General features: G+C 44.0%; 2 protein-coding genes across 7 annotated transcripts in view; one reads left to right on the top strand and one right to left on the bottom strand.

Moving 5' to 3' along the window:
* Positions 1-1,968, bottom strand: part of srd5a1 (steroid-5-alpha-reductase, alpha polypeptide 1 (3-oxo-5 alpha-steroid delta 4-dehydrogenase alpha 1)) — a 20,123-nt gene extending 18,155 nt beyond the window's left edge. The window contains exon 1 of the mRNA XM_029248131.1: positions 1,474-1,968. Within this exon, the coding sequence (XP_029103964.1) occupies positions 1,474-1,784 (311 nt within the window). The 5' untranslated portion in view covers positions 1,785-1,968. The remainder of the gene's footprint in view (positions 1-1,473) is intronic.
* nsun2 (NOP2/Sun RNA methyltransferase 2) lies at positions 889-22,264 on the top strand. 6 transcript variants are annotated; one of them, XM_018727195.2, is made up of 19 exons: positions 889-1,058; positions 4,371-4,528; positions 5,868-5,969; positions 6,101-6,206; positions 6,439-6,510; positions 7,218-7,302; positions 7,487-7,679; positions 8,207-8,281; positions 9,255-9,385; positions 11,979-12,052; positions 12,930-13,060; positions 13,968-14,064; positions 14,924-15,150; positions 15,721-15,813; positions 17,141-17,276; positions 17,699-17,779; positions 17,920-18,058; positions 18,516-18,555; positions 21,430-22,264. In XM_018727195.2, exons 1-19 carry the CDS (start codon positions 1,002-1,004, stop codon positions 21,773-21,775), a joined length of 2,343 nt encoding a protein of 780 aa, XP_018582711.1. In that variant the 5' UTR covers positions 889-1,001; the 3' UTR covers positions 21,776-22,264. The 6 variants fall into 6 exon arrangements, with proteins under 6 accessions (XP_018582711.1, XP_018582710.2, XP_018582713.2 ...); XM_018727194.2 differs by lacking the exon at positions 889-1,058 and adding an exon at positions 2,481-2,679; XM_018727197.2 differs by lacking the exons at positions 889-1,058; positions 21,430-22,264 and adding exons at positions 2,481-2,679; positions 18,959-19,454.
* Positions 22,265-22,749: the final 485 nt, after the last annotated feature.

The raw sequence follows: 22,749 nt of genomic DNA on the forward strand, positions 1-22,749 counted from the left end.
ATGAGTTTTGCCAGAGGGGGTGCGGTGGCGCAGTGGGTTGGACCGCAGTCCTGCTCTCCGGTGGGTCTGGGGTTCGAGTCCCGCTTGGGGTGCCTTGCGGCGGACTGGCGTCCCGTCCTGGGTGTGTCCCCTTCCCCCTCCGGCCTTACGCCCTGTGTTGCCGGGTAGGCTCCGGTTCCCCGTGACCCCGTAAGGGACAAGCGATTCTGAAAATGTGTGTGTGTGTGTGTGTGTGTGTGTGTGTGTGTGAGTTTTGCCAGTGTGAGAGCTGTCTTGTGCTTGATGCAACGGTTTAAACTGGTAGACAAGTTGATAGTCTTAAATGAACTACAAAACAGGTCATCATGCCGTTTTTCCGAAGAAGTCGTATTTTCTGTAGCAGATATGGGGAGGAGAAACAGGCACCAACAGAAGAATCAAAGAGACAGAAATGGAAACACGACAAGAGACCGAGCGTTGAAGTCCCACAGCAGGACTATGGAGTCTGTAGGTGGGGCCCTGTCCAGAACCCCTCCCACCTTCTCCAAGAAGGCCAAATACTCTGAACTGCTGTTTGGTGCATAAGCACACACAACGGTCAAAGTTTTCCTCTCTGCGACCCTAAGTCACATTGAGGCATCCCTCTCATCCACCAGGGCAAACTCCAACTGTACGGCAGCCAGCCAGGGGGGCTTGTGAGTATCCCCACACCCGCCCGGCGCCTCTCACCTTGTGCAACTCCTGAGTAGGAGAGGGACCACCCCTTATCGAGGAGTTTGGTTCCAGAGCCAACACTGTGATTGGAGGTGAGCCCAACTCTATCTAGTTGGTATCTCTCAACCTCCCACAACAGTTCCAGCTCCTTTCCCCAACGTGAGGTGACATTCCACGTGCCAAGAGCCAGTTTTCGTTGCGAGGGGCCGTGATGCCATGCGTCACCCCGCCCCCTCCCACTGCCAGGTATACATAGCACCAGACCCCCATGCTGGACCTTGCAGGTGGTGGGCCCACATGGCCCCCCCATGATGCCTTTTTTGGCTGAGATTGAACACTCCCCCCCCCCAGGCCTTGCTCCAGGGGTAAGTCCCGGTGACCGTATTCCAGGCAGGGTAAACATTCGCTTGTTTACTTTTTTCATGGAGGTTTTTGGCTCATGTTAGTCTGGATCTTCACTCCAGACCTGTTTGCCTTGGGAGACCCTACCAGGAACATAATGCTCCCGACGTCATAGATAGCTCTGGAGATCCCTAGAATCTCGCAAGCCCTTCCACCACACCAAGGCCCCGATCCAGGAAGGGGCTGATAAACTAAGTGCACGAAAAGCTTCTTGGGGATGTTCTGTTGGTCTCCACAGCAGGGCGCATGCATTATTAACTTACTATATTTACAGTACAACGCAACGGCACATGATTAACGTGTTACGGCCGCCTTTTCTAACGTACGTCCACTTACCGATATATTCAACACAGTACCGAAAACCTGGATCATCCTTACCTTTGTGCATAATGGCAGAAAAACATGAGGAGAAGCAGTCGGTTGGGCAGCTGAGAGAGTTTCGCTCCGCTCATCCCCACCACTATAAGGAGCGGTACCACAAAAGCTGGCAGTTCCTGCAAGAACCAGGCCAGTTTTGCATTGATAGGGAAGCCGTACTTTGTGTTCGAGTACCTGCCGTACGGGACGTTCTCAAAAAGTAAACTGACAAATGTCACTATTCCCATAAAGATCATCACGTATGATAAGCGGTTGAGTAATTGCAGCTCTTCGGCTTCAGATCGGAAAAGGTTATTTAATATATCCCCCATTATATCTCAGTATGTCGGATTGTTTCTTTAATGGAAACAATAACATAACTCAGGCGGTACGACAGTAGTAGGGACAGCAACTTTAATTACATCAGATCCAAGGCACCTGCACAAATTCGAATCAGTGGTTATACAACCGACTGAATTAAACATGAGCGGAACAGTTTGGACCAATAGAAAGCACTGGTCAGCACCACACGAGTCCAAATAACCAATTGCGTAGCTTCATCTCTGCCTATATATACATAATTACACCAATCCAAATACTGTAGGACACTGATACTCATTTTAGATAAAGCGGAATGTAATTCATGAATTCACCAGTTTGATAAATCACATATATAATGCATGCAATCAACTTAAAAAAAATAATACATTTACAGTGTCTTTTTGTGCTGTAGTAACAATCCTCAAGTCTTCCGTTTCCTTTTAGGAATTTAAACCTGTAGCACTGGATAGAAGTCTACATGTATGCCCGTGTGAAATGATCAGCTATAATTAAAATAAATATAAAGCGACTAGGTGACGATTTAAATCCATTTTTAAGAATCTGTCGGTAACCTTTGCGTCTGCAAAATCCCTAAAATTGCCTTGTGTTTCGTATTTATCAAATTTTATTTCAGGCAATGAAATAGAGGCAAAAGGGCCTCTGTCCAAGGACCAGAATAGAGGAATTTGCGACACATGAGTTTTTGCCAGTGTGAGAGCTGTCTTGTGCTTGATGCAACGGTTTAAACTGGTAGACAAGTTGATAGTCTTAACTGAACTACAAAACAAGTCATCACGCCGTTTTTCTGAAGCAGTAGTATTCCCTGTAGCAGATATGGGGAGGAGAAACAGGCACCAGAAGAATCAAAGAGACAGAAATGGAAACACAAGAGACCGAGACGGTTCTGTAAGTTTGGTACTCTTAGTTTTATAATTAAAAGTGTAATCAACTCCTGTCAGTTAGAAGATTAATTTTTACATCGTCGTTTAAATTGACTTAGTTTATGGTATATAATTTAATAAATTCTCTATTACAAATGACGTGTGAGGTAATCGATGCGATAAACATTTTAACTCAACTGCAGCAGCAGTGAGTCTTCATCCGCAACGTCAGCTGTAACAACTTCGATTGCAATAACTAGTTAAATGATGTTCAAGTGTGAAGACAGTGAGTGAGTGGACGTAAAAATTAGCGCGTGAGTGACTGTGTGTGATCCGATCGTCCCACACAGTTTTGTCATTGAGCACATGGCATTTTTGTTAGTATCGTTTGGAGTGATTTATTTACTGCGCTGTTTTTAGCGAAAATTTTCTGTACAATTGTGTATTTAGATCCTCCTTTGATTTATTGATCGATTGTCGGCCATCCGAAGCCTGTTCGGGTGTTGATTGCACGCATGCGCAGTTTGCTTTGAACGATGAACCTCGGTGTTTTGTAGCGGTTTATTTCACGCATGCGCAGCCCGTTTCGCTTACGTATGAAACAACGCGATCTCGAGCTAGTTGTAGACAGTGTTGACATGCTGATGTAAACAGTACAAATTCCTGCATGAGCTCATGTAAGAACTTCACCTACCAGTACTGTAAAAGTCAGCATTAGAAATCTTTTTCTTAATTACAAAGATTTTCCCATTGACAAGATTAAAATTCGAGAATGTTTTCTTATTTGTATTGGCGTTATCTCCCTTAACGATTTGTGGAAAACATTTTAATGGCAGATTTTCAACATGTCATGTGCAGTGAATCATTATTTTAAAGTCAATAAAGTTAACATAATCAGAGGATTTTGTGTAGTCGGTTTTCGGTGGGAAAACAAGTTTCTGGCAGATGTTACGGTTACATAGATAAAGCAGTCAATAAGTTCTAAGACTGGCCGCAATGGGGGCCACTGTACCAAAGGCGATGATGGTTTGCAGTTGCCTGATGCAGCATAACATACTGACTGAGCCACGTAAGTGCTGTGGTAGAGTAACTTGCTGAATGTTAATTTTACACCTTTCTATTTTTTTAGTTATGAATCCTTTATGCGACTTTCTTTATGGAGACTTACAGCATGAATCAACATCAGTTTATATGTTTGTAGAGTAGGGTATTGGCGCCGAAAATGGCTCCGTGTTGCTTGCTCCAGCACAGCAATACAGTTTTCTGTTCGTTTTAACTGCTTTATTTCCCTGTATTCTCTGTTTTGTTTATTTCTCTATTTTTCTTAATTATTTATTTATTTATTTTTAATCTATTTTTATTTATTTTTTATTCTTCTTATGACATACTTTTAATACTGCACTTTCTGGAGCTGCACTCAAGATTTTTCACTCTTCTCTACATGTTATGTTGATGATGATGTGACAATAAAGCTTGTATTATTATTATTGTATTATTCTTGCTGCATTAATTCAGGCTAAGTAACTTGACCAAGGGTACTACAGCAGGAGGTGGGATTTAACCTGGGTCCTTGGAGTCCAAGTGGTGGTTGTTACCACTGTGCCACCTGCTGCTCACAAAGCAATAGGGGGGTACATCGTTTTTAGGGCTAAGTGACTAAGGAGACAGTAGTGATGTCCACGTTTCTCACCATGTCTTTCTGCTCCACTTCCCAAGGGCTGGGGAGCTGGGTATTCAGAGATCATCAAGGAGAACAAGCTTTTCGAGCAATACTACCGGGAGCAAAAAATCGTTCCGGAAGGGGAGTTCGAGCACTTCATGGAGACGCTGAGGGAGCCCCTCCCTGCCACGTTTAGAATAACAGGGTACAAAAGGTAAGGGGGCTCTTTGGACAAACTGGTGAATGCTTTCTGACCCCTGTCATTCTGCGCAACATCGGTTATCGTGACCATAACTGCATTTGTGAACTCAAAAACACTTTTTAGGTTTCATTTATTAAAGAGTTATTTATGGTTATGATAAATCGCTATACTGCAGTGTACGTAATATAGAATTACTGTGCGACATCCTGTCGGCCTAAAGGAGATGATGTTCGAGGTCATTCCACATGCTTCTGTTAGAATGGAGAGTGACAGGTGAGTACTGAAGATTTGTGGAGCGGATAGGAGATGAGGAAAGGAATGGACGATTACTAATTGAGAATTTGTGTTTGCTGATGGGAAAGGCTCTTCTGCAGTTTTTTAAGGATCAATAAGGTGTTTGTCTGTGGGTGTGGATGGGAAGAAAACACACTGTCTGCTTTCCGTCAGACATGAGGGATGCATGGAAGGGCACGTATGAACACATTGTATTCTTAACCTTATGAAGGTGAAAGTGAAGGAAAGCTAGGGATAATTGTGTAAACCTCGGGGTGACTAGAATTGCATTTATGGTGCTGGAGAATCAGTACAGGTGGGTCTTGGCATGCGACACGTGCGAATTACATTTATGTTTATTCATTTAGCTGACCTGGGATAATTTTACTGGAGCAATTTAGGGTAAGTACCTTGTTCAAGGGTACTACAGCCAGAGGTGGAGATCAAACCTGTGTCCTTTTTGGGTCCAAAGGCAGCAGCTCCAACCACTACGCTACCAGCTGTCCGATTAACCTTCACCTTTCAACTTATGACTGCCGGTCATAAACTGTAACGCCGAGCGCTCCATCTGCAGTACAGTACCATTGGTTGTTGCTGTTTGGGTCTCAGTGTTCAGCAGCGACAGCGTTTTGTTTACAACACGTATCGCCTGAGATTGTCTCCAAGTTTCTTTTATTTCCAGTGGCTACTGAGTGAAAAGGTGAAAATAAATGATTAGTCAATGAATACTGTACAGCTGAAAAGTGAGTGTTCTGGTTGCGCTGAAAAGAGAAAGTGGAAGATTTAGACATGAAAATAATTGTGCAACATGAGAGTATATTACTGTGTTGTAGTATTTTAACAATGAATTTTAACATTTGTGTGTGTGTGTGTGTGTGTGTGTGTGTGTGTGTGTGTGTGTGTGAAACTAATGGGGAGAAAAAAATAACAAGCCCTGATTGCATAATTTACATGTCCTTATGGTATAAGGGGATTGTGAACTTAGGACAGGATTGTCGGAACAGAAGAGGACCCCTGTGCAAGGGTACCGAAGGTGCACAGTGTGTCATGTAAGGTGTGTTTTCCTGCTGCCTTCCAGCCATGCTAAGGAAATTCTACACTGCTTGAAAAAGTACTTCAAGGAGGTTCAAGACATTGAAATCGATGGCCAGAAGATAGAGGCTCCTCAGGCCCTCAGCTGGTAAGATGCCAGTGTCCATCCTGCAGGATTCAGGAAGGAACGGTGCGGTTGGTTATTGTGGTTGTGTTCTTCTAGGTCGCAAACCAAACCCCGTTTTCCTGCCTCGGCCCTCCTTTCTGTAAAACGCATAGGTACCCGGACGAGCTGGCGTGGCACACCAACATGAGCAGGAAAATCATTCGCAAGTCCCCACTTCTGGAAAAGTTTCACCAGTTCCTAGTGAGCGAAACAGAATCTGTAAGTGTATTTGTTTGAAGAAACTTGTGATTTCTTTGATCTCTAATTATATATTTTTATTTCCCTCTCAATATGGCTTCCTTTCTAAAACGTTTCACGTAATCAGAGAGGTTCCAGATCCCAACATGCTGTTTTTTAAAAACAAATGACCATTAAAGAATTGTAGTGTTGAAAAAAATCTGTTGAGACACGACTGTAGGATGCAGATCCTGGTGTTTCCTTGCTTTACTAGGGTAATATAAGTCGACAAGAAGCCGTCAGCATGATTCCTCCCCTCCTCCTGAAGATCGAGCCGCACCATAAGGTAAGTAACTTACCTGACGTAAAGTGTTTTACAAGAGCTAAAGCTCCTCTACTGGCAGGGCAGTGAGTGCTGTGGGTTTGATCATTAAGACGGGAATCAACATGTGGGAGGTTTTGCTCTTCCTGATTTTTTTTTTTTTTTTTTTCTTCTTCTCTCCCCTCCCCCTGTAAAATTTAGCTGAGTTAATGCTGTTATTCAGTGCAACAGAAATGCGCCCTGCTTAGACAGCTTGATATATTACTAGTGTTATTAATATTAAAGTGTGGTGGAGGTACAACCGAAAGGCATCTCCTGAGACTTGACACGGCCGCATTCTGCTTACAACACTGTATGATAATTCAGTGTTTCTCTGTATCGTATCTGCCCATGAATCATGAGTTTCTGGTCCTGCAACTGTACTGTGACTCTCAGCTTCATGGGGAAAAAGCCAATTTTTCAACCAACAATCAAAATGTATTTCTCCATGTATTAATAATCTACATTGATGTTTGAGGGGAAATTACATTTAATATTTGTAGAATTGAGAGTAAACAAATTACTGTATTTATAAAGATAATGTCTCGCATATCATTTATTATGTGAGCATAATTGTTTTTGGAACCCCGGGCGGTTGTACAATTACCGTTGTATCCTGTAAAAAGGCATCTTCACCAGGTCACCTGATTATCTCCCTTTAATGAGACATGTGATGCTGTTTCTCGTTCCAGATCCTGGACATGTGTGCTGCTCCCGGATCGAAGACTGCGCAGCTGATAGAGATGCTGCATTCAGACATGGACGTGCCTTTCCCAGGTAGCGCTCACTGTCAGCGTCTCATACTTCGTCTTTATATGATTGACATATAATCAATATTATATGACATTTTTCCGGCATGGTGGTACATTATGAATAAGAACTTTAATATTGCACAGAGCTGCTGGGTGTGGGCGTTGGCGCTGGGATTATTCCTATGTATTATTCTGTGTGTGCTTTGTAGAGGGTTTCGTCATCGCCAACGATGTTGATAACAAGCGCTGCTACCTGCTGGTGCACCAAGCCAAGAGACTGAACAGCCCCTGCATCATGGTGATCAACCATGATGCGTCCAACATCCCTCGCTTCCAGGTGGACTGCGATGGGAAGAAGGACATCTTGTTCTACGATCGAATCCTCTGCGACGTTCCCTGCAGGTAAAGTGAACAGCAGTGAGAGCTGCGGGACAAAAAAAACAACAAGCAACCAGACGAAAAGCGCATCTGCGAAATGGGTGAATTGAAAAGCACGTTGAACCGTTATTTTCTTCATGTGCCATTACATTTATTCATTGAGCTGATGTTTTTTCTCCAAAGTAATTTGCAATGTTAAGATATTTACAATTATTTACCCGTTTATGCAGTTGGGTACAGCTTCCTTCTTCATCCAAACACATGTTTCAGATGAATTTATGACACTAAATAGCCCACAGTGTATTTATGTATGAGTGACTTGGAGTGTGTGATGGACTGGTGTTCCATCCAGGGTGTTCCCTGCTCTATGCCTCAGGCTTCCAGGTTAGGTTCCAGAACAAGCCTTCACTGGCCCTTTAGTCTGTTTAGTAGATGGGTGTGTGGTCTAAGCTACAGCTGAATGTACGGGAAGATGACCGTTCGCTCAGGAACACGCCTGTGTTTGCCCAAGGTTCTGGGTTCCTAGTCACCATTGCGTTGTGCGTCCACAGTGGAGACGGGACCATGCGCAAGAACATAGATGTGTGGAAAAAGTGGACGACCAGTAACAGTCTGCAGCTTCATGGGTGAGTGGGAGCTGGGTGTGTGTGTGTGTTTCCCTACATGTGTCTCTGTGTGCTTGGATCTGTAGGAACGCTTCCTTTACCACAATATTTTTTCATTACGTTTGCATTTATTCATTTATCTGACACTTTCTTCAAGGCAGCTGACAGTGTTACGCTGATTTACCCATTTATACAACTGGGTTTTTTTTTTCTTTTTTTATAATTTTTTGCCAGAGCAATTCAGAGTAAGTAGATTCTTTTTCAGCTTTTGACATTTGGAAAAAATAGCTCTGGTTAGCCCAACACTAACTGCTCTTAATTGCACAGCAGATCAGTGTAGATTTTTGAGTGCATTGTATTTAATTTTGGCAATGATTATATTTAATAAACCTTGATTAAGTATGCAAGTGATTTATCAAGCAGTCTGAAACATCAACAAACGCAGAGGTGTTATAAAATGCCAAAACTGGAAAGCATGTACTTCTGGTAGCAGCAGTAGTGGTGGTAGTGGGGACAGTGTTTTTAGTCAGTGTGGATTACACCAGGTAAAATTTCACAATTACTGGTGGAAATTGAGGTCAAGTACAAGAGCAGGGCGGCACCTGGGGGTCATACGGGTGAATGTTTGGTTAAATACACCTCCTCAGCCCCTGTCCCTCTGGTACTTAGAGCTTCCAGACCTCCTCAGTCCTCCTCTACCGACAGCATCTGTGTCAGAGTGAGCAGCGGGGAACTGCTGGGTCGGTCTTCTGAACTTCAAACAAAGCAGAGGAGAAGGTGCTCTGTTGAGGTCATGAGAATCCAGTAAAGGAGCTTGTCGCTGAATTAAGGGTTGGTAACTGAAACCAGCAGAGATGGTGTTTTTCCACTGTTCATGAGACTGACCCAGCAGGACAGCCTTAAGGGGTAAAAATGCTGCATCGTCTTGTGTTGAACCCTTGTGGCAGCGCTGCAGACTGACCATGGTTCCATGCTTTTGACTCGCGTTGAAAAGGCTGCAGCTGCGCATTGCCGTCCGAGGAGTGGAGCAGCTGGCCGTCGGGGGCAGGATGGTGTACTCCACCTGCTCCTTGAACCCTGTCGAGGATGAGGCTGTCATCGCTTCCCTGCTGGAGAAGAGCGAAGGTGGGTCCGTCGCGAAGCTCTGTCATGCCGCTCTGGGAGAGTTCGCTGGAGGAACCACTTGAGCAGGTGCTTATGAAATATAAATGAATTACTACAAATGTAATATCAGGTACAGTGAAGATGAATAAATGGAGAAGCATGACAGTTAATGGAGTCAGACATAGAAGGTGGTTGCTGTGAGTAAACTAGTAGTCACAAGTGATGTCATGGGTTATGAGGGGAATATGACTAAGAGCTGACATCGGTGCGCGGGGCAGTGCGGGCGAGAGCGAGTGTGGGCTGCCTGGTGTGTCTGTTCGCTGACGGCCGACTCGAGCTCTTAGTGTCTTTGACGGGGAACGCAGTCCAGAGGGGTCCAGGACCAGGGTCTCGTGGTTTTGGGTTGTAGGTGATCTGGACTTGTAGGTTCATGTTGGCAATCCCCCGAGATACCTCCATTCGAGTTACCACATTTTCAAATTTGCAAGAGGTTTTATTTACTCTCCCGAGCTTGACTTAGGAGGTATATATGCTAAAATAGCACCGCACTGAAATAATTACTTTGATGGTTAACATTAGTTATCATAAGTTTCCCTTCATTAATTACTGCGTGTGGGGGCAGCTGATGGCATACTGCATAGAGCTGCTGCCTTCGGGTTCGAACGTCGAGGCTCTGATCCAATCTACTGCTGTAGTACCCTTGAGCAATTCAGGGTAAGTACCTTGCTCCTATAAAAATTATCTGGCATTGTAAATGGCTAAATCAGTGTAAGTAGCTGAACATCGCACACCACTTTGGAGAAACGTATCAGCTAAATGAATAAATAACTAAATGCTGTAAAAATAAAATATTACTCTTTGTGAGATCATGTATGGACACCTGGTAGTGTAGTGTTTAGAACCGTTGCCTTTAGAGCGAAAGGTTGCAGGTTCAAATCCCACCTCCAGCTGTAGTAATCCTGAGCAAGGTATTTGCCCTTAAATTGCCCAGCTGTATAAACGGGTAAATAGTTGTAAGTAGCTTGACGCTGTAAGTCTCTCAAGAGTAAAGTGTCAGCTAAATGAATAAATGTAAATGTATGGAAGGTGAGATGTTGCATTTCTTCACTGTATGTTCTGAGTGTAGAGAAAATGCCCTAATGATCATCAACTGGTTGATGATCATGAGAGCATGTTCTCAGTATGGACGGTCTCACTACAGCAGCCCCCTACTGTGTTCTCCATCCACACATTTCTGCTTCGTCCCCAATACCTTAGGCACGTAGACAGAAACAAAGATGCATCATTGATCTCAAAGCAAAGCGCATCTGCTGTCAAAATCCTATCTCTCTTAGGTTCTTGTCTCAGCAGCTGGTCTTTAGTTTGACATGTGGTGCTGTGGGTTTCCTCCTCCACACAGGCTGGGTTTCCCACGCTGCTGAACAATTCATGGTGCCGCAGGGAGACCCAGCGTTCAATTGTCCGTACTGTAGGCCTGCGTTGGATCGTGGGCAGTTGTCCTCCTGCACAATATTGGCCTCTTTAATTTTAATGGCTTAAACTTGATTCGCTCTTAGAATGATTGTTTCAACACCCCCCCCTTCTAGGGGATACAGATGGACATAAACTACACAACTACTTTGTTTCCTAAGGCTGTCACCCCTATCAAGTCAGTCAGTCTGGATTTTGTTCCCCAGTTCCTTTAATTATGTGTAAAATTCCCCCCAAAAAAGTTGTTTATATGTGCTCTGTGTCTAAATACTATCTATTCTTACAGATTTTTTTTTCTTCCTAATTCTTTTGGTTTCATTGGCTTCTATTGTATAAAAAAAATACATTTACATGTATTCATTTATCAGATGCTTTTCTCCAAATTGATACACATCTCAGAGAAAATACAATGTGTATTACAGTTCGCAGAAAAGGACACTTAGATGACACATGATTAAGTACAGTTAGCTTACGTTCCACCACAAGAACCAATGTGCATCACACAAGTAGCTGCATAAAACTTGATCAGAATATCCATGATTCCTGATCACCTTCCTTATATATGTATTTACATTATATTACAGGAGTAGCTGTGTGAAAGTTTATCCATTCTTTAAGAGGTATGATCTCAAAGTTATAGTGCATGAACGCTCCATTTAGCTTAAGCATTCAGTTAAGGTCTTGGGTGCTTGGATTTCCCTAGTATATCAAATGAAAGCAGAGATGGGAGAGGACACACAAGCTTAAGTTATTTTTTTGGTAACAGGATGGATGTGTTTGCCTGGATGCCTTCAACTGTGTATCCGTATATCGTGCAAGCAAAGATATATGTACAATTATATAATAGGAAATGGCATCGTACTTAATGGACCAACAGTGCCGAATGGTGATGACAATGGCGGAAGTAGCATGCGGCTTGTGAAAAATGTCAGTTGAAATGGGGTATGCTAACAGCAAAATGAAAACAAACTGATTTAACCAGATATGGTTGTTGTGTCACTTTGTATTTGTTGGTTTAGTGGTCTAGTTCAGCCATAGCGGTGAACAGAGGGAAAATATTTATTTAACTAAGCTTCCATCATATTGGCCTGAGGTGTTTGGTAGCTGGATAAGTGACCGTGCTAAGTGGCTCTTCCTCTTTCAGGTGCTTTAGAGCTGGCTGATGCCTCTGCTGATCTTCCAGGGCTCAAGTGGATGCCTGGAATCACCTCCTGGAAGGTATTTTTCATTTTGCTTTCTGTCATCTACCTTCATCTGCCTTCCCTTCCTCTCTCCGTCAGGAGTTGTACATCGCCTCGCTGAAGAACTTTACCCAAATCTTTGCTGATTGTGATCCAGAGATGGCTAGAAGTTCCTCATTTATACTCCCACGCTTAATCGGCCAAGTACATTGGCACCGGCACCAGCTTCTCGGGTTGGAAATGTTTGAGTTACAGATTTTCAAAGATGCAGTTCCGCCCAAGACTATTTATTTTTAATTGCATTTTCTTTGCTTATCCGTTTTCTACAATGTTTGTTGTGCAGCGAATCCTCTTTATCAGTATCTCAAGAATCTCAAACAAAACGAATTTCAGTGCCTGAGTTCAAGTGCCTTAGCTCCTGCATTTGGTGTTCCTAAGTGTCAGCAATGAATAACAAAATTGCACACGTTGGGCATGTTTACCTGCCAAAAATCTGAGTTTGTGCAAAAAATTTTTTATTTTGTCATTTTAAATGAGTTTTTATTTAATGTGGCTCACCGTTAATAAGCAAGTTTTAGAATGTTTTTAATGTTGGTCTCAAAATAGGTCACTTGTGCACCCCTTTTTGTACTCAATTAGCTGGAATCTATATGATTCAGTTCTTTACACTGCTTGTCTTGAAATGTGTGGCACAAAGTGCGTGTCTATATCTAGAGCTCTTCATCTGCTCTAAAACCCTTTTTTGGGATAAAAGCATCTGCTAAATGAATAAATATAAATGCAATGTATTGTAGCTTTATCTGAGACTTTTACAGAAGATGGCTCGTAGCTATATGTTGAGGAGCCGGTGTATATCAATGTACTTTGCTACTTGCAGCCCATCTCTCTGTGATAACTTGTCGGCTCCTCTGCAGGTGATGACCAGAACCGGTGAATGGTACTCTGACTGGTCGGAGGTGCCCGTAAGCAGACACACTCAGATCCGACCCACAATGTTCCCGCCAACCGACCGAGAGAAACTCAAGGAGATGAAGCTGGAGAGATGGTACGTTTCTCCTCTGTTTACACAAGTTGCATGAAAACACTGTAGTGCCATTGCTGTTTTGTGGCCCTTAATATTTGCCAGATGAGTGTTTCTGCTCTTATTAGTATATTAGACAGTACATACGAGAAAGCAGAATGCTAAGTGAAGAGAGCAAAAAAAACTGGCAATTTTATTTATCCGAAAAAATGGGAGTTGCCACCAGGGGGCATAGTTAGATTATGATTCTTCGTAGGTGTGACATCACTACACAGCTCCTCCCCTAACCCTGGCTGGTAGTTGATTTACTGGACATACTGCAGTTTTACATACATAGTACACAGCCCTGGGATATGGGCTAAGATGTGGATTCGATCCCCGCTAAGTCTGTTGCATGGATTTCCTCCAGAGATGTGGTTCAGGGAATTGGTGAACTCTAAATTGCCTATAGTGTGTTTTACTTTGCTCTGCTGTATAGATCAGTGAATGACTGTAGACAGTGTACTGTAGTGTAGCTAAACGCTGTAGGTCACCTCGGATAAGGGTGCCGGTTCCGTACTAGTTGATCGTTGCGCGTCACGGTCACTTTTTCCACCGAGAGAAAAGTGTTTTCTTTGGTGCGTGTATGCATTTTTAAAGGTGAAGAGAGTCTGAGTGTGTATAGTACTCCAGCCGGCCAGGTCTAATAAATTCATGCATGTGAGAGGGAAAGTTGTTTGGTGCCCAGGGTGCAGTGAGATGTGTCAAAGGTTTTTGCTGCTGGTGCTCTTCGTGATCAGTTCAGGTTAAGTACCTTGATCAAGGGTGCCACAAGGAGAAGTAGGATTCAAACCTGCAACCTCAGAGCCCAAAGGCAGCAGGTCTAACCACTACATTAGCAGTGTTGCATTGCTAGGTGTGTGTCACTAAGCCCTGTTTCCATTGCTCCCAGTATGCGCATCCTACCCCACCATCAGAACACAGGTGGGTTCTTCGTGGCAGTACTGGTGAAGAAGGCAGCCATGCCGTGGAATCGACGCTACCCGAAGGTAGAGGAGCTCAAACGACCCTGTCTTACTGCAGCAACTGCTCTAACCAATCCCTTCTGGAATGTTCCTTATGCTCGTACAGGTGGTCCTTGGTTTACAACTGGGTTTTATTCCACTGACCCAGTCATAAGTCAGGAATCCCCTTATAGGGACCATTAGGATATAGTATAAACAGTTAACACGCACAAATAATTTGTATAAAACGACCGTGTAGTATTTCTTACTAATTCACACAATTCATGTTAAACACAAATCTAGAATGCAAATATAAATAGAATAATATACAATAAAATAATTACAAATAGAGTATTGCATACTGCACTATTACTTTCACTTTCATTTTTGAATCTATTGTACTTTGTTTTTCAGCACCACCAGAACACTCACTTTTTCCACATGCGAGACAATTGAAATAAAAAGAAAAGTTTAGTGTACAAAACACAATTGCTGCTGGACACCCAAGCGCTGACGGCGACCCAGACAGGCCACAGCTGTGGTGCTGGTGGTACTGTACCGCACGTGGGGCGCTCGTCCTTAGACGTTACAATCAAATATGATAAATGCGATAAGGTTAAAGGAACAGCCTGTGTATGTCAAGTGTTTATAAGCTGAGGACCCTCTGTATTAAGGTCCCAGCCCGTGGCTTAACGTTGCCTCCGTTTCCATGTTAATTTATGTGAGCTAACACAGTGCTGAATTGCAGTTGCTTATTAACATACCCTTATGCAATATGCTGTAAATATTTGATCAGATGCTATAAAAAGGATTTCGCTGTCCTAAAACTCATTATGCTGGTGAATCTTGTTTGCACAGTAGATTTGCACGCTCGCGGACACACTGTTGTCACTGTGCTCCTCAGCTCCGACACAGAGACCTCAATGCGATGCCATCCGATGAGGCTACGCCCAGCGACCCAGGACCGGGTGCAGAGCCACCGGCCAGCACGCTTGCTGGCGCAGAGGCCCTCGAGGACCTGCCCCATGCTGAGGAGGACGCAGGATCAGCAGACTTAGAGAGCGCGTCCGTGGACCCGGAACTGGGGGAGTGCCCCCAGGAGGCCACCAGCGGGAAGGACGGAGTGTGTGGGTGAGCTACTCTGCTGAACAAGAGTTGAGAACCTGCAGGATGTGCAGGCCCCTCCCCCTCCATCTGTCTGCTTCTTTCTTTGTTCTTTCCCTGCCTTAAAGGTCATCTTTGTTTCCCTTGAAGTGGTCAGTTGCAGTCCTTCAGTTCCTGCGCTTCTCTTCTCTCCTCTCCTCGGTCTCTCTTCCCATTCCTGATGTCTCCATTCCCATCCTTGGCTTGTGCGGCAGTGTGGAGAACTGGGCAGCAAATGAGCAGGGTTTTTGAGGGATGCCGTGTTGTTGAATGCGAGAGCGATATTACACCACTTGTGTTTGGGAGTGGACTCTCTGGGGACAGGGCAGGCGGGAGGGGCAACTCCGAGTTAAACGTGAGGTGTATAGGTGAGATCTGTAAAGCGTAAAGGCCGAGGACGTCACTGGATGAAGGTAAATAGTGTGATTGAATGTCCTCATCTGCTCTTCTGCATCTTTTTTTATTTTTAAAAATGCAAATGTAGAGAGACCTGCTAGTGCCATTGCATCGCACCCCAGCCAGCCCTCCCAGTTGACATGAAACACTTACTATTTCCAGCCCTCCGCCATCCAAGAAGATGAAGCTGTTTGGCTTCAAAGAAGACCCCTTCGTGTTCCTGGCTGAGGACGACCCCGTGTTTGCGCCCATCCAGTGAGTCTCCTCTCGCTGGGCTCAGTAGGGTCACATAGGGTCACGCACACTGCTGAACCCTAACCGAACCCAGATGAGAAAACGGTCTATGACTGTTTCTTTAGCAGTCTTTAGCATTTCTGCTCATGATAGTTGAGCAAAATTTCTGGTATCATCTTAGTCCCTGCCGTCCCGTCCTGGGTGTGTTCCCTTCCCCCTCCGGCCTTACGCCCTGTGTTACCGGGTAGGCTCCGGTTCCCCGTGACCCCGTATGGGACAAGCGGTTCTGAAATCTTAGTCCCTTTAGTGTCTTTTGGAATGATTAGTCATGTTGTTTGAACTTCCCGTGGTGTTGTGGGGTTACAGAGAAAGCAGTGACATTTTTAAGGTGTTAAGATGACCTCATCTTGTCTTCGTCTTCAATATTAACGTCTTGATGAGGCATCGTGGAAGAGTCAAACTATTTAAACCTGGTGTGTTACTACGAAAAGCACTGGCACAGATGTAATTCTAATGAGGAGCAAGTCTGGATGCCATAATTTTCCTTAACCTTTTAGTTGTCCATTGTAGATTCAGATTTTTTAAATCAGTATTTGTGTATTTCACTTTTTAAAGAATATTTAAATTTTACTTAATGACATGAGAGATTTTTTTTCAAATCAGTGTTTGCCTCAAATAATATGGGTCAGTGTAAATGTGTATAAGTGGTGTTGAAAACCAGTGGCTTGTTTAAGGCCAAGTAACTGAAATCATCATAGACTCCATCGACCATTGGTTCGTGACACTGAGCCAGTGGCGTTTTGTAGATGTGTAGTGAGCAACGGCCCGAGACTTTTTCAGCGAAGCTCTCTCACACACACACACACACACACGCACAGCGGTGTGTTATTTATAGTCTCACCGCAGTTGTGTTTTGCTCAATGCCGGGTGAACACATTGACATCTTACAGAGTCACTGTATTTTTGTGTGACTGGGATGGAAGTGCAGCTTGTGTAGTGCTTGAACACACACACACACACACACACACACATATATATATATATACATATTATATATGCACACACGCACGTAGCCTGGAGGTTGTACTGCCAGGGCTGGCCATGCCGTAGAGACCTAGAGCTCCATTAACAATATCCAGTTGCATAAATATTTAAAATTATGAGTCCCTTTCCATAAGTGTCAGCTAGGCAGTGGTGATAAATTATTCATATTAATAAATTTTGTCAAAAAATGTATGCTTCTCAGTTTTTTCCTCTTGTTTTAAGCTTTTGAGTCCTTCCCGAGAGCCTGTACATTAACCCAGTGGCACTTTGTGTGTGTGTGTGTGTGTGTGTGTGTAAAACGCAGGAACTTCTACAACCTGTCCCCCTCCTTCCCGAAGCCCTGTGTGCTCACTCGGACCCACGAGGGTAAAAAGAGGCACCTGTACATGGTGTCCAAGGAGCTGCGCAACGTGCTGCTCAACAACAGCGAGCGAATGAAGGTGAGGCCCTCTGCTCCACCACATACCTGGAGTGGGTTTCCTGCCAGCTTTTCTTAGCAGCGTGGTGGCCGGAAACGAGCGCCACCGGTGGACCTCGACTTACGATGGGGTTTCCTTCCAACAGCCTCATTGTAATTCTAACTCCCCTTACGGTCTATTATACAAACCATAGGAATATGTAAAAATAAACGTATATACATGCCACATAGTACAATACTGCTTTGTTACATTTTTTCACAGATTTCACACATTTTCCCTGCTAAAATAATACTAATGTAGAAATATAAATGTAGAGTACTGTTATGTATTTATGCTGCAGTGTAATTTTCACTTTCATCTGCTTAAATGTGCTGGAGCGATACGGTCAAGTTTTCACAGACTCGGTTTTCTCTGTGTCTTTTGGGTGCCTTTTGGTAATTAAGGTAATTAACACTGGGGTGAAGGTGTGGTCCCGCAACAACGATGGAGAGCAGTTCGGCTGTGCCTTCAGGCTCGCCCAGGAGGTACGAGGCACCTTCGCAGCTGTGCTGTGTGCTTGGCAGTGGGAGAGGAGGAGTGACGTTCTTTAAGTATAAACGATGAGCTTCCAGAGCGTGATTTCTGCGGCGGATTTTTAACTGACCCCTCTGTCCTCTCCTCGCAGGGCATCTACACGCTGTTCCCGTACATCGGGGCCAGGATTGTGAATGTGAGCGTGGAGGACATCAAAGTGCTGCTGACCCAGGAGAATCCGTACCTGAACAAGCTGGAGAGCGACGCGTATGCACAGGCCAAGAAGCTGGGTCGGTCCTCCTGGCCATGTCAGGGTGCTCCAGAAACTGAGCCTCCTGTCCCCTGGCCAGTCTGTCCCCTTTACAGCTTCTCACGTGCCTTTGTTTACGCTATGTTACGCAGGATTATTTATTACACACACACACACACACACACACCACATCCAAATAAAATACAATAGATTAATATAGTTTAGATATTTTATGTTTTACATAATATCGATATTCAATGATATTTTACTTTTTATAATTTTTATGCATGCGACAATCAGACCTGCGCACAGTAACGATAGTGGCCCTTGGCCTGACAAGGTCGGACTCCCTCAGGTTATATGTGCACATGCAAATTCTGTGAAATGCAAATGCACCTTTTAATACTATTTATGCACATTTAACTGTCCACGTTCATCGTTTAATGGGATATATATGCTAAAGTGGTAAGGTAATTAACACATCTTTTACTTTACAGAAATGGGCAGCATCGTCTTGAGGTACCAACCCGATCAACAGTGAGTGTCTTCCCTTCTGCTTGTATAGAGGACACACACAAACACGTGCTCTTACATAGTACCAACAAGACCATATACGCTGCTAATACGGTCTTTGGTCCTCGACAGTGTTCCGCGGACCGCTGTACTCACTAACACGGCACGTTAGCACTGACCCCAATGAGCAGTGTGTCTGCTTGCTGCTCCCACTGGCTTAGCATTTGATTTATGGCTCCTCTGCGTTAAGTGGTGGATATTACCTTCACTGGGGAGGCGCAGAGCTGTATCGGGACCTTTTTCTGCTGCAATAAGCAAAATGTTGCGGAGTCGCTCAAATCAGCCTTGTATAAATAAATAGGTGTCTGTATGCAGAAGACATGGGGGGGGGAGATGAGAGTAAAGCACTCGCATGTCCTTGATGCAGAGGACCACGCGGGGGAAGACGGTCAACCTTGCGCTAATGGATGATGAGTGCACTTAACCCGCAGCACACGGAGGACGTACATCAGCACATCCCCCTTTCTGTGGTCACCACACTCAAGGACTCGGAGAAGCTCTGCTCTTTGGCCACTGAGGAAGTGACATTTAAGAATCGCCGTCCTGCCAGAACTCCTCTCTTGTTGTTGTTGTTTCTCGATCAGCTCTGGTTTTACCATGATTTAACAGCTGATTGTGTTGGACAATTGAAACTACTTTAGCACAGGACTTTATACTTTTTATAGGCTTGAGGAAGCAAAGTAGTGCCGGAAGGCTGAGAATGATATTGTGATAAACGTAATTAATATAATATTTGTTATATTTAACGGGTAACATGAGGAAATGGCTGATTTATCCACTGATATTACAAGTATTTCTCCAATGACACATTTACATTTATTTATTGCTCACCTCTGCAAAGTGACAATGTTAAGCTACTTGCAACGATTTACCCATTTACACAGCTGGGTAATTTTTACTCCATCAGATGGAGGGTACTACAGCAGCCCTACCTATCACTCTTTTAACTGCCTCGATACATTATAAAAGGCATTCTTCAGCCAGTGGATAGAGCTGCTTCTTTCAAATCTGAGTGCTGTAGTACCCTTGAGCCAAGGCGTGAAACTTAGTGAGAATTTGCCCCAGTAAAGTTACTCAGCTGTGCACATTAACATTGTACATCACTTTGGAGAAAAGTGTTGGCTGGATGAAGTAATGTAAGTAAATGTTTAATAATAGTTGAATCGTGTGATGCGTTTCAGCAGCTAATTCAGAATGAAGAGCACAAGTGCAACAGAAGTAGTGTGTTCCAAAGGCCATGGATGACCTCCGCTGTGTAGATATAAACTGTTATGTATTCACTGGTGTATTAAACTAGTGATTGTGGGCTGTAACGGGTTACAGACCTGGTACTGATTCTGGTACTCGCACCTCTTCACGTTCGATTGTAGAGTAGCGGTGCGCGACCCACTAAGGGCCACCTTGTCAAAATGCGTGGCCTACTAGACTTAGGTGAACCAAATTATTTTGGTATAAATACCTGTGAAAACTTTTGAATGACCATGTGTGTGTTGTTGTAAGACTGTTCATATCATAGAAACAGTATCAAAAGAGCATTTTCTGCAAATGATGAATTTTAATCCACTCAAAAAAATTCACATGTGCACCCACACATACACGCAAGCGAACAGAAGAATGAGTAGAGGATCATCTCAAAATGATTAGTATGTAAAATTGCGTATATCTAAGACATTTACACATGGCATCTGCAGGCTGGAAGCGTTTGGAAAATGTAGAAGCCTTGCTCAGTGTTGATTAAACCAAGCGCGATTATGATGGTAATTTGACACTTTATTTTCTAACTTCAGTTTCATGTCTCTGCCAAGGAGGAGGGAATCGTCTGAGGGTGTTTGCACAATGGAGTTGAGTTGTCAAATGGGCCCAGAGAAGGACCTGGCAGGGTGTTCAGTTCACTGTGAAGTTTTGTCACCTGTTGGCCATTTGGACGCTAGTGCTCCAAGTGTCTGATAACGACTGCACTGAGATACCATTTTATAGTGGTGTTTGTAAGGCCATCTTTAGATGAACATAGTGCTTGTCCAAACTGAGCTGCACAGAAGCTTCTAGATGGGTCTTTTAAGATTAATATTAATATTCACCCTTTTGGGTGTCTTGTGTTTTATAGCAGCTGGAGCTATTTTGATTTATTTTATTCTGAAGCAGTGTTTGTTTGGCTGCGTTCAGTGGGAGCACTTGCAGTTGGGGAGTAGATATGAAAAGCTGATCTATGGAAGGTTCCTCCTACAGCCATTCCGTGTTTACACAGATCAAAGTGCTTCTCTTGTTCCTGTCTATGGAGAGGAATCAAACAGGCGCTGTGTGTTCATTTTTTGGCAATATTAGTAAATAAAAACAAATGAAGGGTTTGATAAAAGCTTTGGTGTGTGCTTTTTAATGAGTAAGGCTCGGAGGGGGATGGTTTCTCGTTTGCCATATCCCCGTTTTATTTCTTCCACATTATCGGCTTCCCGGCACATCACGCGCCTAGTGCTCCAAAAGTCTAGAATTTTCCACGTCTCGGCTGAGGGTTTTGGTTCGCAAGCAGGGCTTTGTTAACCTCTGAAAGGAGGTAAATGGCCCAGGTGCAGGCAATGCAGTGTGCACTCATGGTCTGTGTCATTGCGCTATTTAACAAACTTTTTACCTTTACGCACCGTTGAATGTAATACAATTTTAATTTAAATATCATATTTAATATCTTTTCTACTAGTCTCAAAGGCAAATAAACATGTCTTTATTAATTCAAAATGTACATAAGATAAATATCTTACATTCCCTGTCTTGTAAAATATTCGTACACATGACGTCACACAGCACACCTTTGTTCTATTCAGGTGATGCTCTGTTGTTTCCCGACAGGAATCCCAGCATGCCACAGTGTCCCATCGAGTTATGCGGCTGGCGGGGAAAGACCTCCATCAGGGCTTTCGTCCCCCGCAACGAGCGTCTCCACTACTTGCGTATGGTAGGAGTAGAGGTCTTCCAGTCCAAGCAAGGGAAGGGGCCGGAGCCTGCGGTCGAGGGGGAGCCAGTGGCTGCTGTGCCTGAAGACTCCGGGGAAATGGAGGTGGATGGAGGAGAGGAGGAGAAGGTAGCTGAAACAGACACTCCATCACATGGAGGTGCAGATGGAGGAGATGGAGAAAAGTGCTCACCTTCTGCTGGCCCACACCCTGGGACCCAAGATGAAGCGGTCCCTTCCTGAGGCTGACTGAACAGGAGGTGGAGTTGGAGAAGGCCCCCAGGGGACATCATATGTGGTGACTAAATGGTAGGCCAAGTGGCTTCTGCCTTGGGACAGAGAACTCTTTGTACCAGGCGAACCTTATGTTGCCGAGAGCTCTTGGGACGTTCGGCATCTCTTAACACCTTAGTGTACTGGCAGCCCTCCGTGCTTAAGGAATATTATTTTTCACACTCCGCTTGTTAACCATATACATCTCATTGTGATTGAGAAGGAAAATTTAACTGTAAAAAGTAGCCACCATGGTCCAGTTTGAACACACTTTACATCTTTTAAGAGTTGCAGGTTTCAAAGAAACCGTGTCTCAAATATTTTTATTTTGTTCTGCCATTTCGCAGTATATTTGTAATCTGAACCTTTTTTATTTTAAAACTTGATGCAGAATTAGTAAATGCAATATAAAAACTGCCTTGGTTGACATTGCACATATTAAATGTTTTATTTCCCTTATTCCTTTTCCGATTTTTATTTTATTTTTTAAACCACCCCCCCAAAAAAAAAAAAAAAAAAAAATATAACCTCCGAAGTTTTTGGTGACAGCAGTTATGTAAATAAATGCAAATGCAGTAGCTTGATTTGAATACTTGGACAATGTCTGTGTGGCCCAAACAAAAGCGGACTGGTCTGTAGCAGCATCTGGCTTGGACAAAGGTTTCGGCCTCCCTCCACCAGTCGTTTCAGAAACATCCAGGGTCCGAGATTCATCTCATGTTGCTTGGTCGGCACTAAAGCGGCGCACAAGAGGATGAGCACTTGAGGAGTTTGTTGGGGACATGGCAAGTGGGGGCGGAGCTTCAGTTGTATTCAGCTTCGGAGAGGGTGGGGTGATGCCCATTTGAGGCGGTTCTGGCAAGGCTGCTATGAGTTCTACATTGGCAAGAAGAGCATGGACGCTGCTGCAGAAGGAGGGTAGCAACTGGAATGGCTGGAGCAGA

Source organism: Scleropages formosus, chromosome 23, assembly GCF_900964775.1.
Source record: "Scleropages formosus chromosome 23, fSclFor1.1, whole genome shotgun sequence".
Taxonomy (NCBI): Eukaryota; Metazoa; Chordata; class Actinopteri; order Osteoglossiformes; family Osteoglossidae; genus Scleropages; species Scleropages formosus.

Excerpts from the sequence above, each read along its gene's own strand:
- nsun2 (XM_018727194.2), top strand. The coding sequence starts at position 2,506 with ATGCAACGGTTTAAACTGGTAGACAAGTTGATAGTCTTAACTGAACTA. Across the intron at positions 12,053-12,929 it reads CTGGAATCACCTCCTGGAAG|GTGATGACCAGAACCGGTGA; the intron begins GTATTTTTCATT and ends GCTCCTCTGCAG. Across the intron at positions 18,059-18,515 it reads TGCACAGGCCAAGAAGCTGG|AAATGGGCAGCATCGTCTTG; the intron begins GTCGGTCCTCCT and ends TTTACTTTACAG.